The 27,986-nt window shown below is 42.8% G+C and overlaps 2 protein-coding genes across 11 annotated transcripts in view; one reads left to right on the plus strand and one right to left on the minus strand.

Moving 5' to 3' along the window:
* Positions 1–3,798, plus strand: part of LOC109909216 (galactosylgalactosylxylosylprotein 3-beta-glucuronosyltransferase 1) — a 109,218-nt gene extending 105,420 nt beyond the window's left edge. For 6 of the 9 annotated variants that reach the window (XR_004203940.1, XR_002257740.2, XR_004203942.1 and 3 more), the window contains 2 exons: positions 291–485; positions 658–3,798. Coding sequence is in view for 3 of the 9 variants with exons in the window: in XM_020508264.2 (XP_020363853.1) it covers positions 291–377 (87 nt within the window). In the remaining 6 variants the exon portion in view is untranslated. Of the gene's footprint in view, positions 1–290 lie in introns of all 9 variants that reach the window. The other 3 variants (XM_020508264.2, XM_031795573.1, XM_020508263.2) reach the window with 2 other exon arrangements.
* LOC109909459 (beta-galactosidase-1-like protein 2) lies at positions 3,747–27,721 on the minus strand. 2 transcript variants are annotated; one of them, XR_004203945.1, is made up of 9 exons: positions 27,541–27,721; positions 27,219–27,302; positions 26,549–26,654; positions 26,226–26,318; positions 24,931–25,015; positions 7,185–7,302; positions 6,270–7,050; positions 6,013–6,100; positions 3,747–5,595 (listed from the first exon to the last, which is right to left on the minus strand). XR_004203945.1 is itself a non-coding variant. In XM_031795575.1 (7 exons), exons 1-6 carry the CDS (start codon positions 27,702–27,704, stop codon positions 7,217–7,219), a joined length of 618 nt encoding a protein of 205 aa, XP_031651435.1. In that variant the 5' UTR covers positions 27,705–27,721; the 3' UTR covers positions 3,747–7,050; positions 7,185–7,216. The 2 variants fall into 2 exon arrangements, 1 of the variants encoding a protein (XP_031651435.1); XM_031795575.1 differs by having other exon boundaries at positions 3,747–7,050.
* Positions 27,722–27,986: the final 265 nt, after the last annotated feature.

A 27,986-nucleotide genomic window follows, 5' to 3' on the forward strand; every position in this document is an offset into this window, starting at 1 on the left:
AGGGTTTTTGAAATGTAACCTCAGTAGGTTAGAGAGGAGAAAGGGGGGAAGAGGTATTTATGACTGTCATAAACCTATCCCCCAGGCCAACATCATGACAGAGGAGAGAGGAGGAGTGAATGGGATCAGGAGAGAGGAGGAGTGAATGGGATCGGGAGAGAGGAGGAGTGAATGGGATCGGGAGAGAGGAAGAGTGAATGGGATCAGTAGAGAGGATGAGTGAATGGGTGTGTGTTCGATCGAGAGAGTGTTGCCTGATGCTGATTCTTTTCTCTGATATTTCTCTACAGATTCTCGTTTGGCACACTAGGACAGAAAAACCTGTCCTTGTAAATGAGGGGAAAAAAGGATTTACAGACCCCAACGTGGAGATTTGACGTTGTCTCCTCGGGCAGTGGTAAAGAGAGAAATTATTCAAATGAGGTCACATCTCAGACTTATTTTACTTTTTATTTTTTTTAGGACCTCTGGCGAACAGGAAAATGGTAAGCGTCCCAATGATAAGCACATTTTGGGATATTGTTTCACACCCACATTTTTGGGCTAAGAAGGTCACCAATAACTGTAAGCGTTATTACATCCAATTGATCTGTACTGCAAATTGACTTAATTATGAATGCGTGTAATTTCTCAGTGAGTCCCTACTATCTGTTCCAGGTGGTTGTCTAATATGGACCATGAGAAGAAAAAGAGGCCATCTCCCAGTGCAAACAGTGTTCATGTCTTAATCATCTCAGAAAAGACTGCCTCGGGAGCAAAATCCTAATCCCCTTGACTGAGACTAAACACTTTTAATATTGAGATTAAAACAGTACAAATGTATCATATTAAAGCACAGATTAGTTCAAGATGGCAATATTTATCAGGTTAATTGTTGCTAGCAGCACCAACATCAAGCAGACGGTGAGACCTGAGTCATTAAGGATCAACGGGAGATGCTTTCGGAACCTGCATGGTACCATACTGCGTCTGTAGTGTCCTAACACGAGACAGCACAACACAAACATTGCAGGGAGAGAGGGAGTTAGGCAGCCAATGAGATGGAACATTACTGGCCTGAACAGGCTAATGAGATTTCCATTGTCTTTCCCTCTATAGACGTGGATCTACAGGGCAGGGGATGAGATCCTGAGATCTTAGTAGGGTCTGTAAGAGACTGGAGGATCTGATTGAACACTGAGCCCCTGGACACCTTTAATAGACATGTACTGAAATGTCCTCCACGTCTTCAGACCGAACAATAATGGAGAATCCGAACAAGTCATCTCTCAGAAGATCAATTCTACTTTCAGCAAACACTGAAATTTCAAAAGGGAAGGAATGTCCTTTTTGTATAACTAAAACTGTCTGCTTTTATTTAATTTGTTTGTTTTTGGTGTTTAAATACATTTTCTTGCTAGTTCAATACTATTGACTTGACTCTTGCCTCCATTTTGAAAGCTAAAGATGTGGCACCATCCATTTTCAGTGTCATTCTCAGACATGTAATTCAGTGTGTACTGAAGCTATTCACTTGAAATAACTGACATCAAGATGGGCTCCTAATGCCTGGGAGGCACACAATATTACAGGTCAACGTCCCAAAACTTAATTTAACACTTAAAAGCACCAGTGACTGTGTTCCTAAGTGGCAACACGTGTACATACTAATTTAACACAGGAACAATTAGAGGACTCATTGTAAGGTCCTCTTAGATCAAATGTAACAACTGTATTTATATCAATGTAAAAATCTAAACTAAGAATTGACTTAGGCATTGCCAATAACACCTCACTGTATGACAACTGGCATAGCACATGTTCTCTCCTGTTTTTCCATCACATGACATGGACAGTATAACGGCACATCACCAAGTTGGGTTAAACCTAACGTAACCATGTTACAGTATTCACATTACCCAATGATGAGCACTTTGGCAGATGGCCATATAGTATGCTGGTTTATAAAACCACAGTAGCTAACTAATAGAGTAGGACAAAATGAAGCAATTGACATTATCCAAGCTAAAGGCACTGACAGTACAAGTCGAGATATACAGTAAAATCTGCATAAATATCCAGGTTCACAGTGCGTATTGCCTACGTAAGTTAGATATTTGTGCTACATCTATAAGCCCAGTGCAGTGTAGAAATGTTGCTGAATACTTAACCTCCGTTTCATCAGAGGTAGACAGAATCATGCTAAAATGTTTCCAAAAAACATCCGTCATTCATTAATGGGTCTATGAACTGTAGGCGATTAAGAAGACAAATCAAATATAAAAAAACATGAAAACTAGAAGAAGATCCTCTGCTTTGGACAACTACTAGCAAGATACCTCATGCTAGAACCCCGGTCTGCAACACCATTCTATCCATGAATTCTCGATCCTAGTTTCTTGCCCTGACAAAACTGTACCATATACGGGTTGAAGTTAGGTTTGTGACAATTCTTGGCAATAGCAGGCAAAACTTAATGACAAGCACAATTGAATTTAATCATGCTCAGCTACACCTTCAGCTACAGTATTAAGATTTCATGTCCATTTCAATTTCTTCATTGATCCTTCAGTTATACCTGAAATGTAGGGGAAAACACTAATGGCAAACTATGAAAAAGGAATATTAATGACCAGGATAGTTACGGCCTATTAACTTATCCAAAGTAGTATGAGATCAGATACGCTTTTCCCATCAGGTACTGTTCCCCAATCAGATATGGCTCCCCACAAAAATATGCTCCCCCATCAGGTCAAGTGGACATACCAACATGGAATTTCTGATCATTTCTATTCAATAGTATTGTTTCATTAAGGAAGTCAAACCGAATGTTTTGAGATCAAACAATGTGCGTGGCTGTTAACGTTCATGTTGACCTCATCTTTAGGCTTTGGATTGCACAGCAGTACCATGAAGATCATTAGGAAATAATCAATGTCTTCTGATCTGTTTCCATTCTCCAAAATGTGAAGTGAAGTCTGTCTATTTATGTGAAAATCTAAATTAATATATTTATTTATGTATTTATTTGAAGTATGAATGTCCTCTTGTCAAATTGAATTATAATTGAACATTTCTTTGTCCATGTTTGCCCCCACCCTCTTTTCTCATCGCTGCCTCTCAGCCACTGAGGTTCAGAAACCACACACAGACAAGCTCGTGGGCAACACCAAACAACTGAGACACAACATTTCATTATTTACCATTAATTCTGTATTGCTCTGACTTCAATTGCCATCAATAGCCTTCATTTTCAATAACTTTCTTAGAATTGATTGTGTTCATTCATGTTCGTGTGATTTTAGGAAAAATGTTTGGGCCTGTCTAGAGAGCCCAGCAGAGATGAACCCAGAAAACACTAAGACATGAGTTATACATAATGAAAGTGCAATTTCATATTTAATGGAGCTTGCGCCTACACTGTTGTAATCACATGAATAATCATAAGTTAGCTGTAGTACTCTGACGGTACAAAACTCAAACTTCTCCTTCCATTTCTGGCTTTCTCACACTCACAGTTCGATCAACGAGCGATACTGTTCTGACCATCAGAAACGGCTTTAATGTAATGGAACAGCCTTATCCAGTGTTTAGCTTCGTAGTGGTACATACATAATGTAACAAAGGTGATGGCTCATACTAGGGCAAATCACTATTTCCTCCCCTTCCTTTACCTACTTTGATCCACAGTCATCTTCCATCCTTGTGTGAATCACTTCTTCTGCATGTAACTCTAAAGGTTGTTCATTTCTCCTCAAGACTCCATCTCAGAGATACCATATGGCATTTATCAAGAAAAATAAACAACTGAAAAGTGAAGTACTTGACAAATGTCTTTGTATTTGAGAGTATCCACTGCACTGATGGTTCAGTTTAATTCACCATCACACGTCACTGGTTAATCTCAAAAGAACAATCTGTGTTTTTGTTTTAATTGTCCATTCAAAGAAATACAATATCAAGTAGATGTGTCCTTGAATCCGGACAAACACCTATACATTAAAATACCTGAAATCTCTAAATTAGTATCTCTGACACAATTCTCACAATACACATATGGAATGGTAATGCACAAACAACAAGTACAAAACAGATATTGCAGTACAGATACTGCAGTGGCCCATCATATATAATGAAGGCACAGTTACATTTTCAAGCTCTAGTATGATGCTTTATTAGTCTGGATCATTCAGAGGGTGGGGCTTCCCGACAGGAAATAAATGCCATGTGCAGTGATGTGCATCGATTCTGAGTAGCTATCTAGCTAGGTCCCTGATGGCAGGCAGAGTGTGAAAATGTGAGAGGATGGAACTCCTAACCATACCTCCATTCCAGTAGGCCATCCTCACTATACGTCAACAGTCATTCCAAGGTCAGGCTTTCTGGCGAATTGGATTTTACCATCCGCTTCTTGCTCCTCAAACACAATGACCTGAGATCAACAAAAGGCTTTGAATCACAGCAGAGGTCAATACAGCCGAGGCGTGGAACCAACATGTTCAGAGGGAAGAGAAGTCGCCTGAGGACTATTCCCACAAAGCACTGCCAAGTTCAATATCATCAAACCCACTGCAACTGTACATCAAAACTATTGACCTGTGATGTTCCTAACAGAGGCATCTGAGTGAACTCCTGTGTAGGGTGTTTTTCCAGGGAACTAGTTAGACAGAAAGGCAGTAACAGTTACGGCATCAACATCTGATTATTTCCTCAGTTAAGCCAAGGTCCAGCGAGGTAGAGGGTTTTCTGGGGACCGATGGACCAGTGGCGTCAAAGATTCTGCCCGTTGGTTAATACCACTCCTTTACTCCAGCCCTATGAATGGAATTCACTAATCAGTGACTAAAATAGAACTTGGTTCTATTTGTAACGCTTGATGAACTGCAAGTCGCCTCTCCCATCTCCTCATTGGTTTTTAGGAGCATATACCCACGTGCCATCTCCTCATTGGTTTTTAGAGCATGATTGAAAGGTTAACTGAGGTCCACATTCTAATCCAGCTTGTTCTGGTAATGCACTTTAAAATTGTTTGTCAAATGCCATATAAAGTCTACAGAAGAAGAAGAAGCCTGAAAGAGGAGAGATTACTAGCAACGAACTCGGTTTACCTTTGTATCTGTGGAATAATTGTCGGAGTAGAGGACCCTGTGCATTTCAGGTAAAATAACATCCCAATGTTTATATACCAGGGTATAAATTAGCTAGCAACAGCAAAACAGCCAGCTAAATTGCCAATGTTTAATGCTTTTCAACCTGTCCCAAAATGAATATAGTTTGTTCAGAGTTTGTTTTGATATTTCAACCTGGGTGTGGGTGGACAAAATTAGCACGTGCGTGAGCGGTCTGGTCAGCATGTCAGAGTTTAGGGTTTCTCTAGGACCTTCTTTCATCACTATGTTGGTCTGATGTGTGATATGCCTACTACACTAGCTAACAATAAACCAGATAGTCCTACTATACTACACATCAATAAAAAGTATGGACAGGTGGGACTCTCTTTCATAAGCACAGACCCTGTTGGGCTGCTTTACACACAGGAAGTCTGATGAAGGTGTCTCTGGGATGGCCGTCCACATACAGCATGCCCTGGAAGAACCCTGGCTTGCTGCACTCAGTCTGAAACATGGGAGGAGATCACCCTATTATAACACAGGAAATCACTGACTAATATGATTCCTCATCATATTTATTAATGTAACGAGATCATTTGTGAGAGTGTACAATGGCATGACTTCAGTCGTGGAAAAATAAATGTTTTTATTCCACTTCTGATCTTTAGATGTAGTGTTGTTCTTAGTGGGCAAGCATTTTCAAGACAGCGCTAATTTCTCAGCTGATTATAATGGGTTTTTAACATGGTAGTGGGAAACCACATGAAAAATCTGTTATTTCTGCAATCTGGCATTGTATTTCTATGCTCAGCGAGAACCAAGAAGATAATCAACAGAATCTGAGCTAGGCAGGAGCAATGACAGACTCAGAACAAATAAACATGGGGACGGAAATTGAAAGATGTTCATGATCAGTACAAACCTATTTACAAAGCCAGGCTTCATATCTAGACTATGAATGATAAAGTCTCGTAGTGGGGTATTGGTCAACTCAATGTCTCCGACAAGACCTGAAAAATAAGCCAAGGCTGAAATAAGGCGGCCTTTGATTTTCTACATTGTGGTTAATTAGCTGCTTTTGAGCACCAATTCTGAAAGGATTTACCAATATATGTGTCTAGTTATACAACCACAAGGCTATCACTGACCCAGAAACAGTAGTTAAAACTATCGAATTACCTTTACGCTGTTCATCTAGGAGTTGACCACAGTTCGCTCTCCCAGAGTTCTCCACAAGTAAACTCAATGTCCTCTCCCCCTTCAATGGAAAGTACATAAAAGATGTGGAAACAATTGGACGTACTATCTACAGCCCACAATGCAAAGTAGACTAACTAGAGACAATAGAGGAAACGTGGCTTTCAGTTGAACTGAAGATAATAATTGATCAAGTCCAATCTGCTTCTGTGCGATAGGGTAAGCAGCGTGGACTTGTTTTTCAATAACAGGCAGGTGCAAAGTTAGTGATTGCGATTCCTCTTTGTTAGAACAACATTTGTCTGAAAACTTTCTGTTGGCTTAATCCTGGCACCTTAGTGACTACCGCATTTATCAGCATCAACAGAAGCTTTCCCCTCTATCATGTGGTGTTGAATATAAACTAGCCAGTTTAGAAAGCAGCTCAGCAGCACACCTATAGACTGAATAGAATAAAATTATGTGTTATTGTCACATACACCGGATAGCTGCAGGGAAATGTTTGTTTTACAGAGACAGCCATAGTAGTACGGTGCCCCTTGAGCAAATCAGGGATAATTGCCTTGCTCAAGGGCACGTCAGATTTTTCACCTTGTCAGCTCAGGTATTCGAAAGCCAGCGACTATTTGGTTACTGGCCCAATACTATAACCGCTAGGCTACTTTTTGCCCGAAACACACTATCACTACACCTTCCCATCAGGCAGTGCAAACTCCAGCATCTTATAGTCCAGAACTCCAACAAATAGTTAGTCCACAAACACCTAGAAGACGAGACAAGTTTATTAGTAGAAATAATTTACTGACAGTGTGTGCACCATAGGGTACTTGACATTTTCTAATATCATGACAAAATTACATGTGATAATATCATGTAGCGGTGTCTGTCTGTACTCACCAGGGCTCTGTCTCGAACATTGTTCCTGGAGTTCAGAAGGTCTCCACTGCTGATGGTGGTCTCATATAAAGTGTAGTCATAGGAGTTCTCCATGTTGACTGGTTTCTGACTTCAAGGGCTACAGCAGGACAAAACAACAAAAACATTCTTTCTAATTGGACATGATTATACATTACATGATACAGTGACTTCAGAAAGCATTCATACCCCTTGACTTATTCCACATTTTGTTGTCTTACATGCTGAATTCAAAATTGATTTTCTTACCCATCTACACACAATACCCCATAATGACACAGTGAAGACATAATTTTTGAAAATTGTTGCAAATTTAATTGAAATATAGAAATATCTCATAAGTATTCACACCGCTTTGCTATGACACTCCAAATTGAGCTCCGGTGCATCCAATTTCCTACACGTTTATTGGATTCCACCTGTGGCCAATTCAATTGTTTGGACATGATTTAGAAGGAAACACACCTGTCTATATAAGATACCATGAATTCCAAGAAACTTTCCGTAGAGTGATGAGACATACAGTGGGGCCAAAAAGTATTTAGTCAGCCACCAATTGTGCAAGTTCTCCCACTTAAAAAGATGAGAGCGGCCTGTAATTTGCATAATAGGTACACTTCAACTATGACAGACAAAATGAGAAAAAAAACATCCAGAAAATCACATTGTAGGATTTTTTTATGAATTGATTTGCAAATTATGGTGGAAAATAAGTATTTGGTCACCTACAAACAAGCAAGATTTCTGGCTCTCATAGACCTGTACTAATGGCACCTGTTTGAACTTGTTATCAGTATAAAAGACACCTGTCCACAACCTCAAACAGTCACACTCCAAACTCCAAGACCAAAGAGCTGTCAAAGGACACCAGAAACAAAATTGTAGACCTGCACCAGGCTGGGAAGACTGAATCTGCAATAGGTAAGCAGCTTGGTTTGAAGAAATCAACTGTGGGAGCAATTATTAGGAAATGGAAGACATACAAGACCAATGATAATCTCCCTCGATCTGGGGCTCCACGCAAGATCTCATCCCGTGGGGTCAAAATGATCACAAGAACGGTGAACAAAAATCGCAGAACCACACGGGGGGACCTAGTGAATGACCTGCTGGTGACCAAAGTAACAAAGCCTACCATCAGTAACACACTACACCGCCAGGGACTCAAATCCTGCAGTGCCAGACGTGTCCCCCTGCTTAAGCCAGTACATGTCCAGGCCCGTCTGAAGTTTGCTAGAGAGCATTTGGATGATCCAGAAGAAGATTGGGGGAATGTCATATGGTCAGATGAAACCAAAATATAACTTTTTGGTAAAAACTCAACTCGTCGTGTTTGGAGGACAAAGAATGCTGAGTTGCATCCAAAGAACACCATACCTACTGTGAAGCATCGGGGTGGAAACATCATGCTTTGGGGCTGTTTTTCTGCAAAGGGACCAGGACGACTCATCCGTGTAAAGGAAAGAATGAATGGGGCCATGTATCGTGAGATTTTGAGTGAAAACCTCCTTCCATTAGTAAGGACATTGAAGATGAAACGTGGCTGGGTCTTTCAGCATGACAATGATCCCAAACACATCGCCCGGGCAACGAAGGAGTGGCTTCGTAAGAAGCATTTCAAGGTCCTGGAGTGGCCTAGCCAGTCTCCAGATCTCAACCCCATAGAAAATCTTTGGAGGGAGTTGAAAGTCCATGTTGCCCAGCAACAGCCCTAAAACATCACCGCTCTAGAGGAGATCTGCATGGAGGAATGGGCCAAAATACCAGCAACAGTGTGTGAAAACCTTGTGAAGACTTACAGAAAACGTTTGACCTCTGTCATTGCCAACAAAAGGTATGTAACAACGTATTGAGATTAACTTTTGTTATTGACCAAATACTTATTTTCCACCATGATTTGCAAATAAATTCATTCAAAATCCTACAATGTGATTTTCTGGATTTTTTTTCTGATTTTGTCTGTCATAGTTGAAGTGTACCTATGATGAAAATTACAGGCCTCTCTCATCTTTTTAAGTTGGAGAACTTGCACAATTGGTGGCTGACAAAATATTTTTTTGCCCCACTGTATATCTGGGGGAGGGTATAAAACAATTTCTAGAGTGTTGAAAGTTTCTAAGAGCACAGTGGTGTCAATCATTGGGAAATGGAAAAATATGGAACTACCCAGACTCTGCCTAGAGCTGGCCGTCTGACCAAACTGAGCAACCGAGCAAGAAGGACCTTGGTCAGGGAGGTGACCAAGAACCCAATGAACACTGCAGAACTACAGAGTTCCTTGGCTGCGATGGAAGAACCTGCCAGAAGGACAACAGTCTCTACAGCACTTAAAAAATATGGGCTTTATGGGAGAGTGGCCAGACGGAAGCCACTCCTGAGAAAAAGGCACGTGACAGCAAGCCTGGAGTTTGCAAATAGGCACGTGAAATACTCAGAGCATAAGGCAAAAGATTATATGGTCTGATGAGACAAACATGTTACTCTTTGGCCTGAATGCAAAGCACTATGTGTGGAGAAAACCAGGTACAGCTCATCACCCGTCTAACACCATCCCTACCGTGAAGCACCGTGGTGGCAGCATCATTCTATGGGGATGCTTTTCAGCAGCAGGGACTGGGAGATTGGTAAGGGCAGAGGGAACAATGAATGGAGAAAAACACAGGCACATCCTTGATGAGAACCTGTTTCAGGGTGTAAAAAACCTTAAACTGGGGCAAAGATTTACATTACAACAGGACAATGACCACAAGCATACAGCTAAAGCAACGCTGGAATGGCTTCAGAACAAGAATGTGAAAGTCCTTGAGTGGCCCAGCCAAAGCCCAGAATTGAATCCCATTGAAAATCTGTGGAAAGACTTGAAGATTGCTGTTCACAACACTCCCGATCGCACTTAACAGAGCTTGAGAAACTCTGCAAGGAAGAATGGGAGAAAATCCCCAAATCCAGATGTGCACAAAGCTGATACTAACATACCAAAGATGACTCAAAGCTGTAATCACCACCAAAACTGCTTCTACAAAGTACTGACTCAGGTTTTTTCCCCCACCTTTATTTAACCAGTTAGGCCAACTGCGACCTGGCCAAGATAAAGCAAAGCAGTGCGACAAAAACTACACAGAGTTACACATGGGAATGTGTAACTCATCTGAATATTGAATACTTAACATTTCTAAAAAACAATATTCTCACCCATCTACACACAATAACTCATTATGGGTACTTGTGTGTAGATGGGTGAGAAAAACTATATATTTAAATCAATTTTGAATTCAGGCTGTAACACAACAAAATGTGGAATAAGTCAAGGGGTATGAATACTTTCTGAAGGCACTGTATATTTAATATAAAGGTCAAGCTCTATTTTTAGACAGCCAATTACCATGAATCTGAAATAAATTTTTTCTACAAGTGTGTCTGGATCTAGATGTTGTGAAAATAATTGTCTCAGAAGGGAGCAAATTACAGCAGCGGCTAGTGAATAATTAATGGTCTAAGCAAGTACCAGACGTGCTGCTGCATCTGCCCACAAAATAAAAATGAAGAGAGCATGTAAGGAGGTCTAGGGATACAGTATACAACCATTTATAGTGATACAGTATACAACCAATTCTAGGGATACAGTATACAACCAATTCTAGCGGCTCAACTTCTCAGTAAACTGCAGGCTGTCCCATAGTGACAGATGCTGCTGAATCATGACAGGCTCATACACTCTCCTGGCCTGGAGAGAGGAAACCTCAGGAAGCTTCTCACCTGAGCAGGGGCGCTGCCAGGGATTCTGGGCCCCCTGAAACGATATCACATTGGGCCCCACCACAACAGGCCACACCAACCGTGCATAATTGCTGTAACCACACACCTCCAGAACCCAATTGACCCATTCAAAGCTTTAAATAACTACCTTTGCAGGCTTGCAACTCTCTTGTAGTCCAATATTTACTGTATGATATTTACTGACAGTGAGCTGTGAAAATATAAAACTGTGCAGACATGCATGCAACATTCTGCATCCAGTGGAATTCACTATTTGATACAAGACTGATTGATACCCTCTATAAGAAATGTGCTAAAGGCCTTTTACAGTCTAATTGTAATTGTAATGGTAAAATTATTGAATTGAAAATTCTCTTAACATTAATGAATAACTTGAAATAAATATAACTTAAATATACTTTAAACTCCTCAATTAAAATAAATTAACATTAATCATCTATAGAATGATATAACAAACCAAATAAAATCAGCAGCCGATTTTTTAACTAAGTATACATACCAACTAGAAAATAAGCAGCTGTAAAAGTGGAAATGGAAAACGAAATGGAAATGAAAATGCCTGATGGTGGCGCTAGAGGAAAGGTCAAGTGATCACCAAATCAATAGGTTTCTTCCACAAGGGGTCTTGACTGTGCACAACCATTTTTATGGCAATCGAGACATTACCTTGAGATCTATCTTGTTCTCAGTCTTGTTCTCAGCCTGTGGACATCATGTGTGTAGTGATACAATATCCATAGCCATGCCATTTAACAGTTATCACTGGTCCTTGCTCAGCCTTACTCACCAAGAGCCCAGTGCCAATCCTTCTTGCTAGCAAAGTCACTGATTAAGACTTTGAAGTCCAGCTTTCTAGCTAACTAACTTTCAATGAACAGCATGGCAAGACTGCAAAGCCTGTCCTGGGACATAGTGGACCTAAAATAGTTTCAGTTTAAGCTTACTGAAAGCTCTCTCGCCACCAGCAGTCACAGGCAGTGTGCAAAATATAAGTAAAGCAATGCACACTTTTCCAAAAATGCTTTGCAGCTGCATCTTACAAATTGCATTCAGGAGACCAAGGGGGGACAAGTTAGGGGGGAAAGTGGCAGCATATACAGTGTTCAGGTGTCTTACTTCATTTTGAAACTCAGGTGTAAGGTCTCTGGAATAATTAATGATCAGTGGTTGGCACACAGAAGGGACTTTATCCTCACTAATCTCCCCAACTTTCAGAACAGAAAATTCTTCAACAATTTTTGAAGTGGTGTGGAACCTAGTGCCCAAGTCACTTATGTTGTCCATAGCAGTAAAACACACTGTTCTGAAAATACGTTGCTGCACTGCCCTGAGCTGTCTCCTCTTGAGAGGTCTCATCATGGAATCTCTTCCTTTTCCTCTGGCGGCTGTGTTCCTTGCTAAATTGAGGTGGAACATCCATTTGCGTAGCAATCAGTGTTGCCTCAGACAAGAGAGACTCCCATCCATCTCTAAGACTCTGATATTGGCTGCCTCTGTGTCAAGTGAGATGCATTGGAGAATCACATTCCTGTCCTCAATGCATTGCAGTACCTGCAATTATGCAAACTGACATGTGATTCAACACAATGCTGCTCACCTCCTTCAGTTGGGAGTAGGGCTGGTTCAGGGGTATGTGGATGAGGAGACAGGGCTGGTTCAGGGGTATGGGGATGGGGAGACAGGTCTGGTTCAGGGGTATGGGGAGACAGGGCTGGTTCAGGTGTATGGGGATGGGGATGGGGAGACAGGGCTGGTTCAGGGGTATGGGGATGGGGAGACAGGTCTGGTTCAGGGGTATGGGGAGACAGGGCTGGTTCAGGGTTATGGGGGTGGGGAGACACTGCTGGTTCAGGGTTATGGGGGTGGGGAGACAGGGCTGGTTCAGGGGTATGGGGATGGGGAGACAGGGCTGGTTCAGAGGTATGGGGATGGGGAGACAGGTCTGGTTCAGGGGTATGGGGATGGGGAGACAGGGCTGGTTCAGGGGTATGGGGATGGGGAGACAGGTCTGGTTCAGGGGTATGGGGATGGGGAGACAGGGCTGGTTCAGGTGTATGGGGATGGGGAGACAGGGCTGGTTCAGAGGTATGGGGATGGGGAGACAGGGCTGGTTCAGGGGTATGGGGATGGGGAGACAGGGCTGGTTCAGAGGTATGGGGATGGGGAGACAGGGCTGCTGAGGCTGAAGCTGCATCTGTTGGCACCCGGCAGGGGCAGGGACAATTTATTTAGTTTGAATATCTTGCTAAAAGTTTGCCTGCATTGATTAAATGTCAGCTAAAAACACTCCGAATTTTCTGTGAAGATATTCAGTAACTAACGTTCAGGCGCAAAAGTAGGCTATTTCACTATGGACCAATACAGAGGCTCTCTGGATGTTTACTTTTGGCCAAAAACAAGAAAAAAAATAAACGTTAATTTTATTAGTACATTGTAAATAAAAATATTATATTAATTATAATAGGTTAATAATTTAATATTGTTCTAATAATTTCTGAGACAGAAATGGAACATTTGAGCTTTCCAACATGAGCAGAGGGTTTTAGGAACATCAATGCACTCAAAGGGCTCTATTTTCGGCCGGCGTTAAAGCGCCACTAGTGTCAAAAGCACCGTAGTTAGCAAGTTCGTCATGTTCGTCGGTGCTGATCTGTTGCACCCTCGACAACTACTGTAATTATTATTATTTGACCATGCTGGTCATTTATGAACATTTGAACATCTTGGCCATGTTCTGCTATAATCTCCACCCGGCACAGCCAGAAGAGGACTGGCCACCCCTCATAGCCTGGTTCCTCTTTAGGTTTCTTCCTAGGTTTGGGCCTTTCTAGGGAGTTTTTCCTAGCCACTGTGCTTCTACACCTGCATTGCTTGCTGTTTGGGGTTTTAGGCTGGGTTTCTGTACAGCATTTTGAGATATCAGCTGATCTAAGAAGGGCTATATAAATACATTTGATTTGATGTAGAATCTGGTGCACTAGCATTTTCCAGGCCTAACGAAAGGTTCGGCAATTTACCCCTCTTATATCAAGCAAGCTAGCACTCAGAAGGGAGGGGTGGAAATAATTTAGACGCGTCCTTAAAACATGATCAAAAGTGCTAATTTCAGGCACCGCTGGTAGGGATATTTACGATCAACCTAAAGCAGGTTTTAGTGGTAATGCAGATGGTTATTGCATGAATTGACAGCGGAACGCAGCTTGTCCAGCCGTGACGCACACTGACTTTATGCGCATGGAACAAGAGTAGTCGAATGTGCTTATGGTGCCTGTATACTTCGTACAGTATTTAGAAACATAAAAACTAATGCCTTTTCGCTATTTAATTTTATTTGGGTAAAAACCAAGCATAGCTTCCCCTCTTCTCAATTAAGGCTTTTTCCCCCCTGCCCAATGCAATCGCGAAGTAGTCAACTTTCGATAAAGGGTTTGGCTCCTGAGACCACTTGGAAAAAATCTTAATCACAAAAGCATTATTAAAATATAAAGTTTGAGAGGAGTAAATCACTGAGCTGACATTCCCTTTTTTGTCTATGCATTATAGGCAGGACCACATTATTTTAGCCATGTAGGTCCCGTTATGGACATGCGTAAAACCCCCTCCATGTAGGCTACTTTTCATGCCCATCAGGAAACGAGATATGAGAACCTCAGGTAAATACCGGTGAAACTCGTATTTAGAAGTTATCTGTAACATGTAACAATGGTTTGTTTTCCGTTTCATACAGTATGCTCAAAACCCAAGCCCTGCCTTAGGACTACTATAACTGCTGGTTTAACAGCAATGAGTGTCTTTTTATCCTGCTGATTTTATGATATCAATTCATTTTACATGTATTTATTTATTGTTGTTAAAGTAAAAAAGATTCGTTGTAATAAAATGTTACGAAAAACAAACAATCTTATTAGAATGATTCACCTTCCTGGTTTTATGTTTACAACGTCCGTAGCGCGCATGCTATGCAACTTCTGGAGATGTGTGAACGCGATGTGATCTGTAAAATGGTTTCAATAATGTTCATAAATAATACGCCTATTTGGAGGCAGTTTAACGGTGAGTGGACATTCCTGCGTTCTCTTTATAATGGATCTTTATCCAGCTCCTGTGAAAAGTTTGGATGTGCGTAAAACTCTCCATAGTCTGCGTTGTTTTAATATTATATGCCCACAGGGAGACATTATGTTGCCTTTAAGTGTATCTATTGATAACAACTTGTTGCTGTTTTGTTTAGAATTTGATTCAAAAGATTTTTTCTATTTTTAGGCCTATTCAATAATTAAATTAATCTTGCTTATTGACAATGTTTGGCATGTCCATGCTCAGACAAAATGCAATGTACAGTAGGCCTAGTGTGAATGCTACTGAAGCCATGCAATTACTTAGAACAATGTGGACTGCAAATGGGTTCAAGTTAACGTATTTAGCAAAGATAGGTCTACATTTTGTTATTTCGTTTCTGTAAGCCGTTAACAAACTACAACGGACTAACATTGGAATTGATTCCAAGGTAATACATAAAATACCGTAGATATACAACTTGAAGCAACCACATATTTCGCCATGTTTAGCATGTTTTCTGATTGGCCAGTAATGGGCAAAAGCCTCAACACACACACAACTTATTTAATCATCAAAACTCAGCCCATTCGCGCCAACGCCAGCAACTGCGCCAATAATAGTAATAGTGAAAATATCAAAAATACCACTGAACCTATAGCGGTACCGCCTGCCCTTAGATTTACCATTGCGTTAGGTTTGTTCAAATAGAGCCCCTAACTGTTAGCAATATATTGAAAATAAACTGTTTATTCAGATTTAGCGTTGCTAGGTAACAATATAAATGATCAGTTACAAGACAATTACATCAATTTATTTTGGTCACAACATAATCATTTCATATGATAATTTTGACCTCTGCATAAAAGTGGTATGTGACAAATGACAACTCTAGATCAATACAGAAGTGGAAAACATCTGTGACTCAGGAAATAACCCTTGCTTTTAAGATAATTTCTGGGAAAGCATCTGAGCTTGACAGCAGCTGGTAGTACATCACACAATCATACCCATCCTCCCTTTTCCAAATGTTTGAGGTGATTGTTTGCTGCTTTCTAAGAGATGTCCTCCAGCACTCTTTAAGGTGTTGAAGCACTGAGAAACCTGAAGCCACTCGGGTTACTGTTGGAAAGTGCTCCCCTCCCAATATGTTCAAAAGTGGATAATGGGTGGCAGAAATCACCTAGCCCTGAAATGGCATTCTGTGTTTACAAGCAGAGTATTTTTATGGAGCAAATTGTAGTTTCACACTCTTGCTGTTGTATTACCTTGGCTTTTAACCACTGCTCTGTCAAATATTAAAGATGTCTCAAGGTATTGCTCACCTGAGGTAGAGTACCATATGATAAGCTGTAGACCACACTATCTACCAAGAGAGTTCTCATCTATATTATTCGTAGCAGTCTATTTACCACCACAGACCGATGCTGGCACTAAGACCACACTCATCGAGCTGTATAAGGCCAAAAGCAAACAAGAAAATGCTCTTCCAGAAGTGGCGTTCCTAGTGGCAGGGGACTTTAATGCAGGCAAACTTAAATAAGTTTTACCAAATTTTTACTAGCATGTCAATATGCAACCAGAGAAAAAAATGAAACTCTAGACCACCTTTACTCCACACACAGAGATGCATACAAAGCTCTCCCCCGCCCTCCATTTGGCAAATCTGACCATAATTCTAGCCTCCTAATTCCTGCTTAAAAGCAAAAACTAAAAGCAGGAAGTACCAGTGACTCCCTCAATATGGAAGTGGTCAGATGACGCGGATGTTACGCTACAGGACTGTTTTGCTAGCACAGACTGGAATATGTCCCGGGATTCATCCAATGGCATTGAGAAATATACCACCTCAGTTATCGGCTTCATCAATAAATGCATCGACAACGTCGTCCCCACACTGACCGTACGTACATATCCCAACCAGAAGCCATGGAATACATGCATCGAGCTAAAGGCTAGAGCTGAAAGCGGGACACTAATCCGGATGCTTATAAGAAATCCCACTATGCCCTCAGACGAACCATCAAACAAGCAAAGTGTCAATACAGGATTAAGATTGAATCCTACTACACGGGCTCTGACGCTCGTCGGATGTGGCAGGGCTTGAAAACTATTACGGACTACAAAGGGAAACCCAGACGCGAGCTGCCCAGTGACGCGAGCCTACCATATGAGCTAAATGCCTTTTATGCTCACTTCAAGGCAAGCAACAGTGAAGCATGCACGAGAGCACCAGCTGTTCTGGATGACTGTATGATAACGCTCTCTATAGCTGATGTGAGCAAGACCTTTAAACAGGTCAACATTCACAAAGCCGCGGGGCCAGATGGATTACCAGGACGTGTACTCAAAGCATGCGCTGACCAACTGGCAAGTGTCTTCACTGACATTTTCAACCTCTCCCTGACCGAGTCTAATACCTACATGTTTCAAGCAGACCACCATAGTCCCTGTGCCCAAGGAAGTGAAGGTAACCAGCCTAAATGATTACCGCCCCGTAGCACTCATGTCAGTAGCCATTAAGTGCTTTGAAATGCTGGTCATGGCTCACATCAACAGCATCCTCCCGGATGTCCTAGACCCACTCCAATTCAAATACCGCCCCAACAGATCCACAGATCACAATCGCAAATCTCACGCCACACTGCCCTTTCCCACCTGGACAAAAGGAACACCTTTGTGAGAATGCTGTTCATTGACTACAGCTCAGCGTTCAACACCATAGTGCCCACGAAGATCATCACTAAGCTAAGGACCCTGGGACTAAACACCTCCCTCTGCAACTTGATCCTGGACTTCCTGACAGGCTTCCCCCAGGTGGTAAGGGTAGGCAACAACACGTCTGCCACGCTGATCCTCAATACTGGGGCCCCTCAGGGGTGTATACTCAGTCCCCTCCTGTACTCCCTGTTCATCCATGACTATGTGGCCAAACACGACTTCAATACTATCATTAAGTTTGAGAAGACAACAGTGGTAGGCCTGATCACCGACAACAATGAGACAACCCATAGGGAGGAGGTCAGAGCCCTGGCAGTGTGGTGCCAGGACAACAACCTCTCCCTCAATGTGAGCAAGACAAAGGAGCTGATCGTGGACTACAGGAAAAGGTGGGCCGAACAGGCCCACAATAACATCAACGGGGCTGTAGTGGAGCAGGTAGAGAGTTAAGTTTCTTGGTGTCCACATCATCAAACTATCATGGTCCAAAACACACCAAGACACTTGTGAAGAGGGCACGACAACATCTATTCCCCAGTCACCCAAGTCATAGACTGTTTTCTCTGCTACCGTACGGCAAGCGGTACCAGAGCGCCAAGTCTAGGACCAAAAGGCTCCTAAATTGCTTCTACCCCCAAGCTATACGACTGCTGAACAATTAATCAAATGGCCACCAGACTTTTACATTGACCCCACCCCCCTCCATTTGTTTTGTACACTGCTGCTCCTCACTGTTTATTATCTATGCATAGCCACTTCACCTGTACCCCCGCACACTGACTCGGTACCGGTACCCCCTGTATATAGCCTCGTTATTGTTATATTATTGTGTTACTTTTTATTTATTTATTTACTTTAGTTTATTTGGTAAATATTTTCTTAACTCTTCTTGAACTGCAGTGTTGGTTAAGGGCTTGTAAGTAAGCATTTCATGGTAAGGTCTACGCTTGTTGTATTCGGCGCATGTGACAAATAAAGTTTGATTTGCTCCGACTATTGTCCTTTTTGAAGAACAAGACTATTTAATGTTGTTATTAAACCAAGTCTTAGATATTCAATTGAAAGTATTTTCCTTCTATTCATGGACAATTATTATAGACAATGTTTTAGTCTGTGACCACAGGTTACGCATTCCTCACAAAACTCATATGAGATGAGAGCCAAACAATAGCAGATATCAAGTAGGTTCTAAATACAGAATTAGGTGTACTTGTACATTCAGGTCCCTGATGCTATAGAAACAGGTCATAGGCTCCTGCCCGCAAAAGCCATGGCTCGTGCATGGCTACTTACTTACACAGGGTATACATGACTCATGAGCTGAGAGCCAAACAGCAGATATCAAGTAGGATCTAAATACAGTATTAGGTAATGTATATGTGGTGCTGAATAGAACATAGACACTCTCCTACGCTTTAGTGCTTGCTCTCATCCAGGCCAATGCTCATTGTTCTACATACTGCACAACGTAAGGATGAAACGCGTTAAGATAGCCCTGAAGATCTTAGTTTACCGGGAGCCTAGGCTGGATACGTGTAAAATTGTTCTGACTGTATGTTTGATAGGTGGGAGATGTTCCTAAACCGTTAATCTGATGCCCCCTCCTATCCTTACTGTACTATAGTCCTGGGGGGGGGGGGGGTCCACCATACCCAGCATCAATCTCACACATACTCATCTCTGATTGGGCAAGACAGACTCAATGTTCCCCATAGGGCCTTACTAACTGACTTTGGAGAACGATACAAAGAAGAGCCCCTCACGGCGACACTCACTGTCGTAGCGGCTCAATACATTCCTATTGAGTGTACTTGGTGGTGTAATCCCCTGCCTCAGATAATGGAGCATCGTAATCTGAAAAGATAATGCCACTATCAGAACAGCAAGAGGCACAAGGAGCGAGAGGCGGGGATACCTCCTCCCGTGTCCGATGAGTTTCTCTCTGCTCCTATCAAACATCTCAAGCCAGCAGGAGACATATTTTGTGGTTATCTTGACAGATGCGGCTGCAGCAGTTTGGATAGAGGCAAGAGGCAGTGGAGGAAATAAAATGTAAATAGAGACTACTGTTAAACTTGAAGGTCGAAGAGCAGGTGCCAATGTGCCACTGTTACTAATGTTTGACATCAACGGCATTCTCCTCTGAGGAGCAAGGTCATTACAGTGTCAACAGTTGCAAAGAGGATATAAAACCCATCATGCCGTCTTTGATTTACATTTCCCATGCATTTAATTAGCTGATGAATTAATTATGCAGTGAGTGTTAAAATGCAGCCTGAGGTCAAGCACTGTGGAGGAGTGACAGCACCATCTACTGGCCTTTACTAACAGTAAAGTGACAGTATATTACTGTAATCCTGCTTGTATAAATGGCTGGTGTAAAGTCCTTATCAGAGTTATGTTTCAGTAAAGCGAAATAACAAGATCAACTATGAGAACACATTGATTATAAAACAAGTGGACAGCAAGTCATATAAAGATGCAAATAGAATGTACCATAGCTTGTTACCATTGGCTTAGGCATGGGTGTGGCAATTGCAAAGGCCCCATTCATGAAGCCAAAATGTGTTTGTCTGTGGAACATGTAGAGATTGATTGATGCATCCTGTTTCAGGGTTTCCGTCACAATAGCAACCATGTCTGCCAAACAGAGGGTAACAAATGAGAACTCACTACTGGTGGGTATAGAGACAGAGTAAGAGCTGTATCATATCCATTGCTATAAACTCTACCTCTATATACAAGAACTGTGGCAGGTAGCCCAATGTAAAACAAAAAGTATGATAACATTTGACAAGCAACCGACCTCGTTCCAAGCATCCTATTGCCCATATTTTTATTTAACCTTTATTTAACCAGGTAGGCAAGTTGAGAACAAGTTCTCATTTACAATTGCGACCTGGCCAAGATAAAGCAAAGCAGTTCGACACATACAACAACACAGAGTTACACATGGAGTAAAACAAACATACAGTCAATAATACAGTAGAAAGGTAAGTCTATATACAATGTGCGCAAATGAGGTGAGATAAGGGAGGTAAAGACAAAGAAAAAAGGCCATGGTGGCGAAGTAAATACAATATAGCAAGTAAAACACTGGAATGGTAGATTTGCAGTGGAAGAATGTGCAAGGTAGAGATATAAATAATGGGGTGCAAAGGAGCAAAATAAATAAATAAATACATTTGGGGGAGAGGTAGTTGTTTGGGCTATGTACAGGTGCAGTAATGTGTGAGCTGCTCTAACAGCTGGTGCTTAAAGCTAGTGAGGGAGATAAGTGTTCAGTTCAATTGCAATATGGATTAAAACCCTGCCACACCTTATTACATTTAACTATAACTCATTGTAGGGACAACCAGATCCCCATTCAAAATCACCTCCTTCACCATACACATATTGCATAGAACAGTGGTTCCCAAACTGTGGGGTGTGTTTTTTCAAGGAACTCAGTCCGTCTTTAAACTTACTCTTGAAAGTCATAATACTAGAAATCATAAGGTGCAAATTCGAAATTGGGTAGTTCATCAGCAGTTTATTTTGTCCTGTTAGTCATTGCATACCTTAGAGAGCTATTTATAATTTGTCAGAAATGTCCAGATCAACTAGCCCAAGAAGCTAATGTTTTTTGTTGTTGCTTTTTTTGCCCATCGATATTGTTGTAATTTTTTTGTCACTCAAATATCACTTGAATGCACATACTTTACTAAATGTATAGAATTGCAATAAAATTTGCGTTAAAAACTGATAAATGTTCTTTACACCCCATGACAAAATGTGTCGAATTTCAGGAAATAAGCTCAAAACCCCCACCCCCGAGTGAAAAAGTTTGGGAGCCCTGTCATAGCACATAATGACGTGTTTAATTAGACATTCAAATTGAGCTGACTTTACTGATTTAAATCAAGGGCAGCGGGATAATGAATAACAAGCATGGAGTGACAGAGCACGACTTGATTAGCATCCTGTGTGTGCGAGATAGACATGGATGCTGATGGCAATGAAAGGAGGACAAAACCAGGCCTGAGGACCAGAGTTATCAGTGGCTGTTGTTCAACATAAGGACAGTCTGGAGAATCTTCATGACATTAATACACATCTACAACTGTGTGCCAAGCTGTGTGACGACTGACAAGTATTTACTGCAGTGATGCATTGTCTAATGAGAAGATCTTGAAAATTAAGCTTTTTTTTAAGGATTCACCATCATGTAATGTGTAATATATGGCCACAGTATCTCAAAGCTAGCAGTGGCTACAGTGTTATGTGATTGGTGTGTGTGTGTATTAAATGGTTAGTCAGTGGCCCTTTCACATACTGTACTGTTCCCTTCTGAGAGGGGCTGAGTCACTCTTATCTAACAAGCTGCACACATGTACAGTGCATGTAGGTTAACAATAGGGGCTTTGCAGTTTCCATTTATTTTTAAGGTTCTAGACCAGGGGTGTCCAACCCTGTTCCCAGAGAGCTGTCACGTTCTGACCTTTATTTCCTTTGTTTTGTATTTATTTAGTATGGTCAGGGCGTGAGTTGGGTGGGCAGTCTATGTTTGTTTTTCTATGATTTGGGTATTTCTATGTTTCGGCCTAGTATGGTTCTCAATCAGAGGCAGGTGTCATTAGTTGTCTCTGATTGAGAATCATATTTAGGTAGCCTGGGTTGCACTGTTTGTTGGTGGGTGATTGTCTATGTTGTAGCTTCACGGTCGTCATTTTTTTATTGTTTTGTATACAGTGTCAGTACTTTCTTCATTAAAGATTTACCATGGACACTTACGACGCCGCATTTTGGTCCGATCCTTCTCGTCTCTCCTCTTCAGATGAAGAGGAGGACGCCCGTGACAGAATCACCCACCAACCAAGGACCAAGCGGCGTGGTAAACAGCAGCGACGACAGCAGCAGCAGCAACAACAGCAAAAACAGCGGCCAGCATCACAGGACTCCTGGACATGGGAGGAGATTCTAGACGGGAGAGGACCCTGGGCGCAGGCTGGGGAATATCGCCGCCCCAAAGCAGAGCTGGAGGCAGCGATATGAGGAGGCAGCACGGCAGTGCGACAGGTACGAGAGGCAGCCCCCCCAAAAAATTTTGGGGGGGCAGACGAGGTGTGGTAGGAAGCCAGGTAGCAGACCTGAGCTCACTCCTCGTGCTTATTATAAGCAGCGCATTACTGGTCAGGCACCGTGTTATGCGGTTAAGCGCACGGTGTCGCCAGTGCGTGCCCATAGCCCGGTGCGCTATAGGGCAGCCCCCCGAAAGTGCCGTGAGAGTGTGGGCATCGAGCCAGGGCGTATGGTGCCTGCTCAGCGGGTCTGGTCGCCGGTACGCAGTTTTGGTCCAGGTTATCCTGCGCCGGCTCTGCGTGCTGTGTCTCCGGGGCGCTGGGAGGGTGCAGTGCGTCCTCTGCCTGCGCTCCGCTCGTGCCGGGTGAATGTGGGAGTGGAGCCTAAGGGAGAGGTGCGTGTAGTAAACACTAGATCTCCCGTGCTTACCCACAGCCCGGTTCAACCTGCGCCTGCACTCTGGAGGGTCCGGGCTAGAGTAGTTGTCCAGCCTGGGGAAGTGGTGCCAAGGTTGCGCACCAGAGCTCCAGTGCTCCCCCACAGCCCGGTCCTTCAGGTGCCTCCTAACACCAAGCCTCCTGAGGGTCTCCCCAGCCTGGTGGTTCCTGTGGCAGCCCCACGCACCAGGCTGTCTCTCTGTCTCCTCCCTGCAGGTGGTCCCGCCTGTCCGGCGCCGCTGCCGGAGCCTCCCGCCTGTCCGGCGCTGCTGCCGGAGCCTCCCGCCTGTCCGGCGCCGCTGCCGGAGCCTCCCGCCTGTCCGGCGCCGCTGCCGGAGCCTCCCGCCTGTCCGGCGCCGCTGCCGGAGCCTCCCGCCTGTCCGGCGCCGCTGCCGGAGCCTCCCGCCTGTCCGGCGCCGCTGCCGGAGCCTCCCGCCGTTCCGGCGCCGCTGCCGGAGCCTCCCGCCTGTCCGGAGCCTCCCGCCTGTCCGGCGCCTCCCGCCTGTCCGGCGCTGCTGCCGGAGTCTCCCGCCTGTCCGGAGCCTCCCGCCTGTCCGGCGCTGCTGCCGGAGTCTGAGGCGCCAGAGCCCCTCAGCCCAGAGGCGCCAGAGCTTCCGCCCCTCTGTCCAGAGCTTCCGCCCCTCTGTCCAGTGGGGTCATTGAGAGGGGTGGTCATGGTTAGAAAGCCACGGAGGTGGACAATAAGGCGGACAAAGACAATGGTTAAGTGGGGTCCGCGTCCCGCGCCAGAGCCGCCACCGCGGACAGACGCCCACCCAGACCCTCCCCTATAGGTCAAGGTTTTGCGGCCGGAGTCCGCACCTTTGGGGGGGGGTACTGTCACGTTCTGACCTTTATTTCCTTTGTTTTGTATTTATTTAGTATGGTCAGGGCGTGAGTTGGGTGGGCAGTCTATGTTTGTTTTTCTATGATTTGGGTATTTCTATGTTTCGGCCTAGTATGGTTCTCAATCAGAGGCAGGTGTCATTAGTTGTCTCTGATTGAGAATCATACTTAGGTAGCCTGGGTTGCACTGTTTGTTGGTGGGTGATTGTCTATGTTGTAGCTTCACGGTCGTCATTTGTTTATTGTTTTGTATACAGTGTCAGTACTTTCTTCATTAAAGATTTACCATGGACACTTACGACGCCGCATTTTGGTCCGATCCTTCTCGTCTCTCCTCTTCAGATGAAGAGGAGGACGCCCGTGACAAGAGCTACCTTCCTGTATGTCTTCGCTCCAACCCCAGTTGTAACTAACCTGGTTCAGATTAATTAGTTCAACCAACTAATTATTAGAATCAGGTGTGCTAGATTAGGGTTAGAGTGAAAACTACAGGACGGTAGCTCACCGGGAACAGGGTTGGAGAGCCCTGTTCTAGACACTGAAGGCCAGTACAAAAGCATAACACAGTATAAAACAGTATACAAAAGAAAGCTTGGTTCAGCTGAAATTGACTACGTGCATCTTAATTGAATTTTAGGGGGAATAAAGACCAACTCTGGTTTATGATGCTTGGCTTGGAAACAAGCACACATGGAAAGCATATTCATCTCTGACAGAAACATACCACAAAGGAGAACTGACCATATGCTAAGAACCATGTGACCAATCTTTTGAGTGTGACTCATGCGGTGTGGCAAAGAGATCCTACTGCTTGAGGAAATATGACTTACCCTCAGCAGCAAAAACATGGTGAAGGTCACCCCAGAGGTCAAACCACCCAGACCAATACTCCATCACCATCTTGAACTTCTGGGGCTAGAAGAATGGGAAGGGGAATGTTCAACAGAGAAGTACAAATAAACGAAATATGTTACTCCTTGTAGACACAGTATTTACTCCTTGAACATCAGGGCCCAGTTTTTTATTTTTATTATCTGATTGGATTTTGGCAATCGGATAGGATTAAATGCATAGCTATGTCTATGCATGTAATCTTTTCCGATTGCTGATCAGATAACTTCTGAAAAACTGTGCCCTGACTATAGGCATCCCAAGACTGTGATTCAAAGCAATTTATTACACAGATTAATACTAAATAGCTAATATCCTCTGTTTTATCTACAGGTGTCAGATGAAACTGAATAACTGATCAATTACAAAGCTGGAGCTGGATGAATCTAATGATAAATATCAGTAGATGATCGTCTGAACACAAGTCAATACATTCGCTCACTTGAATTGCATCCAGATACTTGAATCCCTCTGGGCTCAATTCGACATCTATTCCACGTTGGTTGAATGTCATTTCATTGAAATTACCAACGTGGAATAGAGGTCGAATTGACGTCTGTGCCCAGTGCGATACTGTCATGCTGTATTTTCTTGCTGTATATTATGCAATTACTTTATGTACTCTACATTGAGTCAACCAGTGTGTGCCCAGTGGGATGCTACAGTGACTTCCATGCTCAGGAAACTGCTTTGCATTTGAACAGTTCCTATTTTTGCCTTGTTTTCTCCTGAGCTTAATCTGTATCTAGGTAAACAGCACATTCCCTCATCTCATCGATCTCCTTTGTGTTTAGGCTTCAAGTGGAAAGGGAACTAATAGAGGAGCAGTTCTAATGAAGCCTAACATTAGCGGCCTGACGCACACACACACACACACACACACATCTGTCCTTGGCACAGACAGAGGCCTTGTGCTATGGGAGAATAACAACTACAGTTTAGGCAGAGACTGCATTGTCAGATGGGCCAGAGGCTCTACTTTTGTGCAGCTGTCTGTCTGTTTGTCCAGTCAGTATAATACCTCTATTCACTCCCCCGTGCTTCAGCCCATCCTGGTTATCCCACTGGACAATAGTGTCTAGAACAAGGATCTTATTTCAATCATGCTCATATTTCCAAGTAGATATCCTACTATTGCAAATGCAAATAGTTGTAGTGAAATCAAGATAAAGTGATGCACAGAGTGTGCGTGCGTGCGTGTGTGTAATAAGGCAGATGCACTGCACTGTCTTACCTCTTTTATGTATGGCATGTATTCAACATCTTTTGCATAAGAGCCATACTCGTTCTCCACTTGAACTGCTATAATTGGGCCCCCCTTGGAGTACTGAGAGTTTTAAATAATAAATCAAATAAGAAGAGAGCTTTCAAATGACTTCTGAATAAGTCAAGCATATATTTTCAAAGCCTTTGGGATTGTTAAAACACCAAGCTTCACATTTTAAGAATATTTTTGTATTTTGATAGCCATAATCAACAACCACCATAAATTAACAGGAAAAATGGAAACCCTAGTGTAATTAATAGAAAAGTAGTGAGAAAGTGAGAAAAGATTACCTGAAATGGTGCAACTCTTGGAATGAGTTGATCAAAGGAGTCAACTGCTTCTGTGAAACCTCGGTAGGTTGTTCTCAACTTCATGTCTGGATCACACAGCAACCAACTAGGAAGAAAGCAATACTTAACTCTAATGTTATCAACTATGTATGCAGTTACATTTAAATACAGGTTGCACTGATGGCATTCATGCATAATGACTGCATTGATTGTTAATGTGCTTCATAACAGTGTGAGTTTAATGGATTTCCAAATATCTATAATCGGGTTAACCTAGTGGTACATACTGGGATATTTCTGGATCAATTACCCTTCCTCAATCAATTTTAGATGATGATCAGAGTCAGTCAAATGACTCTCATTGAAGGGGGAAGCTCAGGAAATAACTGTTTTCATTCTCTCTGTGTGTGAGAAATATAGTTTTTTTCCCTTTAGATCTATAATTCTATTTATCCACATTACTAAGGAATGTGGGACTGTAACTCTTTTACAGAGACCTGACTGTAAACACCAATGTAGCTGATTGAATAACTGACTAGTCAATGAGGGAAATAACACCACACTGGAAAAGAGCATCACAAAAATTGATGAGATGTCGTATAGGGGGACCTATCCAACAGGGAGATGAAACCAACCTGGGCTAAAATGTTAAAATCTGGGAACATCTAACCTGGGCATCCCTCCTAAGTCCCACTCAGCACAGATGTAGGGTCCTGCCCGCAGAATAAACCAGAGCCCCAACTCTGCTGCTAGGCTGATGTACGCCCCGAGAGACACAGAGAAAAGCAGAGAGACAAAGCTGAAGAGCTTTATCAAACATTCATCACAAAATCATATAAACATCTTCCTTAGTTTAAAACCCCTCTCTTTGGCTCATGAAGGTTCCATGGCACATATCTGAAAGATAAAGCAGTCATTCTCAGTATCTCTCCATAGTAGAGCAGCAGTGAGTGGTGGTATAAGAGAACATGAGGTGTTCTGTGTGTCCCTACGTGGTGAGAGTGTTGACCTCACAGGCCCTCATCTTCAGCAGCCGGTCCTCCCAGTAGGCTCTGGGGACACGGAAGTAGTGGATAGAGCCCCCCAGGATGTGAAAGGGCTCTACCTCTAGGGTGAACTGAAAGGAGTTGGCCCTCAGACCCTCTTTCTGGCTCATTCTCTCCACCTCTGGGTGTTGGCTGGAAGAGAAAGACAAACTGCTGGTCAAACCAGAAAGTTAGACTAGATAGGAGTCATAGGAACTAGACAATGGCAATCTAAGGTGAGTAAGTAAGTATTTATAATTCTTGTGACAAGCATACAAGACACACCCAACAGATTTAGATAAATCAACAAAGCTTTCAGCATAAGCTACATACATGCTACTCCTCGTCTTACAAGAATGGAAATCTATATTTGAATATGAGTGAGAAGTACATAGTCAATTGTTCACACTGTT

The sequence above is a fragment of the Oncorhynchus kisutch genome, linkage group LG18 (assembly GCF_002021735.2).
Source record: "Oncorhynchus kisutch isolate 150728-3 linkage group LG18, Okis_V2, whole genome shotgun sequence".
In the NCBI taxonomy this organism is placed as follows: Eukaryota; Metazoa; Chordata; class Actinopteri; order Salmoniformes; family Salmonidae; genus Oncorhynchus; species Oncorhynchus kisutch.

Coding starts and splice junctions, on each gene's coding strand:
- LOC109909459 (XM_031795575.1), bottom strand. CDS start 27,704: ATGAGCCAGAAAGAGGGTCTGAGGGCCAACTCCTTTCAGTTCACCCTA. Junction 26,655..27,218: donor GACTTAGGAGGGATGCCCAG/GTTAGATGTTCC, acceptor CTTTCTTCCTAG/TTGGTTGCTGTGTGATCCAG. Junction 7,303..24,930: donor CCATGTTTTTGCTGCTGAGG/GTAAGTCATATT, acceptor GTCCTGCTGTAG/CCCTTGAAGTCAGAAACCAG.